Source organism: Theobroma umbraticum, unplaced genomic scaffold (genome assembly GCF_002168275.2).
Source record: "Theobroma umbraticum cultivar Fairchild unplaced genomic scaffold, ASM216827v3 scaffold_20.0, whole genome shotgun sequence".
In the NCBI taxonomy this organism is placed as follows: Eukaryota; Viridiplantae; Streptophyta; class Magnoliopsida; order Malvales; family Malvaceae; genus Theobroma; species Theobroma umbraticum.
The window spans coordinates 6,723,614-6,731,015 of record NW_018397266.1 but is presented as its reverse complement, the minus strand read 5'-3'; the positions used below and the strand labels follow the sequence as shown (position 1 = coordinate 6,731,015).

Below are 7,402 nucleotides of genomic sequence, written 5' to 3'. Positions count from 1 at the left end.
AATTTCTTAAAATAATTTAACTCACATACAATTAGGTAATGAATTCTTTTTTAAAACAAAGTCTTCGTCTTATTATCAAAATGTAGTTTTATTACAAATAAATTAAATGAAATTAAACATGAGAATATATTTGCTTTCCAAAGCATCAAATTCTCAAATTCCTAATAATATATTTTCTTAGCACCGAGCATTTGATTCATTAATTAGTGTACGATTCTCCTACTTAATCAGTAAAATTCAAATTCTCCTTCTGTCAATTATTAAAAAAAAAAAAACAATATCTTCCCCAATCCCACTTGGATCTTCAACCTCTCAATGTGAAGAATCCATCTTCTCATTCTCCATGGTGCATACATAACTTATTTCACAGCATCATTAGAACCGTTCTCCGCCACTAAAGCTTGTACTTGACAGCATTACATTTTTTACTTGTAATATTTAAAAATATTGTTATTAAGCCGATATTGCCTCGAGTAGGATTAGGATTGTATAATTGTACATTCTCACTTGGTCATGCTATTTTCTTTTACCAGGGCTTTATGGCCTAGTACCATATTGATTCATCAACTTGTAAAATAATTTTATAGAAGAAATGAACCAAGATATGTAAAGAACCCAAACCCAAACCCAAATTTGAAAATCAGAACCCTACGAGACATTTTTAAGATCCTTGTGCCATACTCACTGTCGTCAATTTGACATTGCAGACTAGGCACTTGCATCAGGCAATGTATTTTTCCTTGCACTGGAAATGGAATCGCAGGAATTACTTCACAGGTCGTCAGGGGTGCAAAGTAAATAGTTCCTCATTGGCACGTACTCACATACAAGTTCCAGCGAGACATGAATTTATCAAAAGAAGAATTAAAGGAAAAAAGAGAATATGTAGTTGGGAACTATAACAAAACTTTTCAAGTACGATATTTTGTCCAGTAAACTACTCCTGTTGCCCACAGAAGCAGCAGAAGCAATATGAAGGCAGCCTGGAAAGCATCTTGACTGCAAGCTTCTTTGTTAATAACCTCCCGGGCAAGTTGATTGTGGTTGTCTACCATGATACTCTCTCCTGTTACGATTGATTACATTTTCGCAGCCAGACTACTGCTTTCAACAGCATCATAATTCAAAAATATCATAAACTTTGAACTTCCAAAGAAAGCAAGAAAATCACCCTGATCCACAATATTTCCACTTCCGCAATTACCACTTTCAAGACTTCTGTCAAAGCAAAGCCATCCAATTGAAATTCCTTCCACTAATAAGCAAATAAAATAGGAACTCTATATGTCCTGTTCAAGCTTCACCAATTTGAGATGCTAACCATACTTTTTCATTTTCGTTAGAACCCAGCTTCCAAATCAATGAAAGACACATGTTATTGCCACAGAAAAGAGATAGCTTTGCTCAATCACATCTCCTCAAAGCAGCTGTGCTTATTGGAGTGAAACCAGCCGGAGATACAAGAGCATGCACGGGAATGTCAAAGGGAGTGACAGGTATTGCTCCTTCTTCCATAATTTGCACAGAATATGACAATCCAACTGCAAACAAATAATAGTCAAGCATACATTTCAAACAGTAGAATATATAACACAATATATATAGTGGGTGCAATTAGGTCCTGAAACATGTATTATTCCTGTGCAATTAAGTGAAGATCCAGCATCAGAGGGAATTACCAAGAAGGGGCTGCTTCCATCCCCTCTTCTTTGTGAGCTCTTGATAGTTCTTTAGGAACAAATCATAGTAACTTCCAGATAACATCATGCATCGAAATAACGAAAGAAAATTAAGCAAAAATGTCTAAAGACAATATAATCAAAATGCTAATGAAGTAAACAAAAAGACAAATAGTTATATATCTAAGTCTGTTACAACTTCTTTGGTCAACAACTAATGCTTATGTCAGAGCAGTCACAGTGAGTCTAATAATCATATATTTATAGCTGAAGACAAGAACCATAAAAACCAGTATAGCTAATATGGAACCATGATGACTGTATTTAATATGATTCATGACAATGCCATCCAAAAATGAACAAGAATAATGCAATAAACCAGAAAGCTAAAATGCATTGACTCACCCCCCACTACGGCCCAGACGGCTTCCAGATTTATCAAATGCAAGCCCTGAAAGAAATAGAAACAGAGTGAAAGTTTTCATATACAAACCAGAAAGAGAAATGAAGCAGGATAAGAAAGGAAAAATACATATGGGTACTCCACGCTCTGCATCTCCACTATAAGTGTGGATGTGGGAAGTGTAAATTTTCCCATTTTTTCATATTGATTTTGAGGGAGAGAAGGTGTTAGAAAGTGTGAATATGAAAGCTACATCAGAGACTAATAAAAGTTCAACAGAATTCTTCATTGTTCATGAAACTAATGGAAGGATGAAGACAAATACCGGGTACGATAAACAGGTCGACTGGATGACTTGCCTGCATAACTGCACTAGGTATTTTCCAATGATTAGCAGCCTTACCAACACAAAAATTGTATCAGCCTTACCAAGGAAAATATATATGCAGAGTATGCCATGATGAATAATAAGAAACAGGTTTGGGGATCGTACTCCAGGTGATGTCAAAAAGTTATAGATACTATTCTCCTGGTAAAACTTTCACAACTATTTGAGACTAAAAAGGCAAAGAACTTTAGTACTGCCTACAGTTGAAATTCAAATGGGAAACAAAAGATGTTATTATTTTCATTTTTAAGAGAAACATGGAACAGCCAACAGACATCTTGAAGACCAATAAGCATCAATGGGACTATTCTAAATTGAATTCGTCAGGTGATGTGGTGTTAGAGTGACTTGAAAAAAAGGTTGCTCTAATGGTGGAATAATAAAGCAAATATGGTTTCATCTGTTTGAAGTTAATCACATCTTATAAATGATCAACATGGCAAGTTCAGAAAGCCATTGATCAGAAAAGCCATCAAAACAAGTAGATGCTTCTTCCTTAATCCAATCAGAAGCAGCAAGGCTTATAACTCTGCACCACAGAAATTAAATTTGACTCATTAAACTTAGAATTGCAATGTGAGTCATTTGATTCTGAGATGCACAATATACTAGGTAACAAACCCCTTTACAAGATAAGTTGAAACAGAAATTCCAATGCAGCAGTGATGATGTCATAGTCTTAGCTGCCAATTTCCAATCTTAATTCCAATGAACCTAAAGAGATGACTACACAAACATTCTTAAACATTTGTACCAGTTAATGCAGAGTACCACGGCGAGAATGAAGCATCACCCATATATGGAACACTTAATTTTTCCGTTCTAAGGAACAAACACCAGCTTAAAATGCAAACATAGAAGTAAATATCTAGAAATCATACCATCTTCACGTTTGTTCCCATCAGAATCTACTAAGGCGGGTTCCAAGATGTTCATTGTTTTTTCGATGAGATCATTAAGGCCGGATATCATTAGCATTTTCATATTGCTATTCATGTCCTCCACACGCGGAACATAAAGCTTCTTCCTCTCTTTAAGTTTTTTTTTTTAATAAAAAAAAAAGAAAAATCAGCAACCAGAATCTCCCCTAGCTTAACAATGAATTCATGTTATGTAACTTGAAAAGTAACCCAAAAAGAAAAAAACACCTTTGGCTGGACTTGACAAAACATCCGACACAATCCTTGAAGTATCGGCTTCGCGTAAAGTGGGAGAACTTATGTAAGCACATAAGCTCTTACTAGCTTTGAACCATGAGGATTCTAGAACCATATTCTGAATTGCATTATCTGAAACCCAAGGAAGAGAAATTTTCTTTGACATAACTGAACAAACACTTAAAATGCAATCAAAATAAATAAAAAAATAAACTTATTTGTACCTACCTTCTTGAGATCTCTGGATTGGGTCCATGTTTTTGAGAGCTTTGCGTACTTTGGATCTGAGAGATCGTTTCTGTTCGAATATGGCTTCGAGCTCAACGGGATCCACTACGACGTCGTCTTTGTTCATGGTGACGAATGTGCGGCTTAAGTTCGCAGCAGAGCCGATGGTGAGCGAGGCTATCGCGCGCGGGGGGGCAACTTGCGCCACCTCTTTTGCCTTGCAAATTAGCCTCGTGGCTGAGCAGTGAAGAAACATGCTCTGCGGTTCGCAGTTTGGATAGAGGTCGATGGCGCCCATTTCATGGTCGTTACAAGGCTCCTGTCCGTTGGTTGATGTTACCCTTCCATATCCGGTTGGTGCATAGTTTTCAGTTTTCATCCAATGAAATAATGTCACGTAATAATAAGCTATTTGGTATTTTACTGTTATTTAGTTTTTAAATCACAAATTATTATGAAATATAATTTATAAAAACAGAGCTAAATAATTTAGAAACAATAAGATCTTATTGGATTATGCCTTTACAAACAAATAAAGTGAGAGGCTTATTTGTAAACTAATAATCTCTTAAATTTTAATCTTGATTTAATTCAGTTTACAGTAAAACTTATATAAATTAATAAGCTCATTAAATAATATTTTTAATCAGTCTCGATTTGGACCAATATGGTAAATTAATAATTTACTAAATTTATAAGTTATTATATTTGAAAAAAAATACAGGTCACACTTAATATATAAATTAATAATATCTTTATACATCAAAATTAATAATATCCTTATATACATGTTTCAATTTGGAGGTCTTATGACTCTAATGTTACTTATTTTTTCTTAAAATTGATATCTCTTTAGGCATCATCTTTAACTTTTCTTAGTGCATTAAGTTTCAGTGTAGTGTTCTCATATTGTAGGAGGAAATTATGCAATGTGATTATTGTTTTGAGTGTATTTTTGTGCAAAACAAGCTTCAGTATAGAACTATCATCTTTAACTTCATTTTCTTTGTTATTTTAATGACATTTTCAATAATTTACTCGTCACGAATAATGATATTTCGTAATTTGGTAATTAAGTAATATTCGTATAATCATAATACACTATACATGTACTAAGTTCAATATTTGAGGAAAAAAATAAAGAATATCTTGACAAATTAATTTTTTATTGATTAATGTATGAATTAATAAATTTATACATTTGAGTAATATAAGCCTATGTTTATTATTCCTCAGAGATATCAGAGCATATGTTTAATTTTATTCCAATATTTTTGAGTTGGAGAAGAACTATATCTTACTAATAAATTTACAGCAAATGTTATACCAGATTGTATATTACTAGCAAAATACATTAGTGCTCTAATTTTATTAAGATATGATATTTCAGGATCAAAAAGTTTTTTATCATCCTCACGAGGTTGGAAAGGGTTTTTTTTTTCACGTCCAGTGATCTTACCAGCATTAGTGAATTCAATAAATATGCTTTGTCCATATAAAATCGTTTTAGCATTTGCTATATAATATGATTGATGAACAAAAATTTCATTTATCAAGTGCTCAATTTGAAGACTCAAACCAAACTTTGCTTTTTCAAAATTTTTCATCTTAAATTCTTTCTTTAAGTTATCCATGGCTTTGATAACTCTTCAAGAGTTCCAATAATATTCAAGTTATTAACATAAACAACAATTATGAAAAATTTAAATCTTAATCTTTCCATGAAAACACATGGGTATATAAGATCATTTTATAGCCTTCTTTCAACAAATATTCACTAAGGCAATTATACCACATATGTTCAGATTGTTTTAATCCACATATATATTTATTTTAATTTGATTGAATAAATTTTTCAAGAATTCAAATTTTTTTGCTTCAAGCAACTTAAATCCTTCATGAATTTTCTTATAAATATCAATATCAAATGGACTATATAAATAGGCTGTAATTATATTCATTAGATGCATTTTCATCTTTTCATGTATTGCCAAACTAGTTAATATGTAATTATAATTGCATCCACCACAAGAGAATATGTCTCTTTATAATTAATACCATGTCTTTAGATAAAACCTTATGTGACAAGTCATGCTTTATATTTAACAATCTCATTTTCTCTTCATTTTGTTTTCATGCAAATATTCATTTATATCCCATTCGTTTTACACCATTTGGTAGTCCAGGTTTGAAAGCTTTATGTTTTGCAAGTGAATTCAATTCCATCATGATTACATTTGTGATACCCCACATCCCACATTAGATATGAATGTGATTATTAAGACCTATATAACAATTTAAGTTCATCATTACTAGCAACTTGAGCTTAAGCTTTTGAAGGCCACGTGGTTTAGGTCCAAAAAGCTATTGGGCTAATGGTTGGACTTGGGTCGTTATAAATGGTATTAGAGCTTGCGTCAGTTTGATATGGGCATGCACATTGCTTTAGTGAGATTTTGGTCCCGTGGACGTGTTGTAATTCCTTAATGAGGATATTAAGGATTTGAGTGGGTGGGATTGTGATACCCCACATTTCATATCAGATATGAATGTGATTGTTAAGACTTATATAACAATCCAAGTTTGTCATTATTAACGACATGAGCTTAAGCTTTTGAGGGCTATGTGGTTTAGGCCCAAAAAGTTGTTGGGCCAGTGGTTAGACTTGGGCCCTTACATCGTCATTCTATATTGACCAATCATTTCTATGTCTACATTCTTTAATATATGTAGGTTTAAGATTTCCATTTTCTTTATAATATTGAACTTTACATTTATGCAAAAATATCATTGACGTTTATTTCATTTTGGCTCCATTTTTTCTCATCATAACATAATTTATTGAGATCTCTCATTTTCAATGGTTTTAGGTACTTGAATTTCTTTTTGAATTTTATTAATTATGTTAGGGTCTCTTTTAGTGTTTTTGTTTCTTCTTTCTGACCATTTTGTATATGTACTACTTTTCGTTTTTGAGAATTTTATTTTTGGAATAGATTGATTTCCCACACTTTTGTCGTGCCTTGTCTTGCGAGGACATCAATTCTAGTAGGAGCAATTACAATTAGTATTGGAGATTTAGATATTTTTTCTAAGTCAATAAATACGTCTGGCAACTGATTTGTTAAATTTTACAAATGAATTATCTTTTGAACTTCAAGTTCACATTGATTTGTGTGAGGATCAAAACTAGATAATGATAATACATTCCAAGAAATTTCTTTTTCCAGTTGCTTATTTTCTCTTTTTATTGTTGAAAAAATAGTTTCATCGAAATGACGATCGACAAATTTTTTTGTGAATAAATCTTCTGTTAATAGTTCTAGATATTGATCTCTATATGATATAGAGTTATTTGGACTTAATTTTGATAATAATTTAGCTTAATTATTGTAGTAATGTATAGAAATTAGTAAGTTTTATTTAATTATTTTAAGTTAATTAAGTAAGTGAGTCAACCTAATCTTAGTTAAATTTGTACTTAAATTAGCATTAATGTGCGTAAGATATGTTATTATTGATTAATTTACTGATTTTGTAAGTGTGC

General features: G+C 32.2%; 1 protein-coding gene across 4 annotated transcripts; it reads right to left on the bottom strand.

Annotated features, from left to right (window-relative positions):
• Positions 1–820: 820 nt before the first annotated feature.
• Positions 821–4,221, bottom strand: LOC110423104 (5-formyltetrahydrofolate cyclo-ligase, mitochondrial-like). Of its 4 annotated transcripts, XR_016351696.1 has the most exons (8): positions 3,856–4,221; positions 3,619–3,759; positions 3,352–3,501; positions 2,408–2,449; positions 2,085–2,130; positions 1,680–1,750; positions 1,327–1,541; positions 821–1,218 (listed from the first exon to the last, which is right to left on the bottom strand). XR_016351696.1 is itself a non-coding variant. In XM_021437234.2 (7 exons), exons 1-7 carry the CDS (start codon positions 4,151–4,153, stop codon positions 1,405–1,407), a joined length of 885 nt encoding a protein of 294 aa, XP_021292909.2. In that variant the 5' UTR covers positions 4,154–4,221; the 3' UTR covers positions 821–1,404. The 4 variants fall into 4 exon arrangements, 3 of the variants coding, with proteins under 3 accessions (XP_021292909.2, XP_089640792.1, XP_089640791.1); XM_021437234.2 differs by having other exon boundaries at positions 821–1,541; XM_089784666.1 differs by lacking the exon at positions 1,680–1,750 and having other exon boundaries at positions 821–1,541.
• Between the last annotated feature and the right edge of the window lie 3,181 nt (positions 4,222–7,402).

Bases quoted from the DNA above. Each gene is read 5' to 3' on its own strand.
- LOC110423104 (XM_021437234.2), bottom strand. From the start codon at position 4,153: ATGGGCGCCATCGACCTCTATCCAAACTGCGAACCGCAGAGCATGTTT. The intron at 3,760-3,855 runs GTAGGTACAAAT...CTTGGGTTTCAG, and splicing joins AATCCAGAGATCTCAAGAAG to ATAATGCAATTCAGAATATG. The intron at 3,502-3,618 runs GTGTTTTTTTCT...AAAAACTTAAAG, and splicing joins TTTGTCAAGTCCAGCCAAAG to AGAGGAAGAAGCTTTATGTT.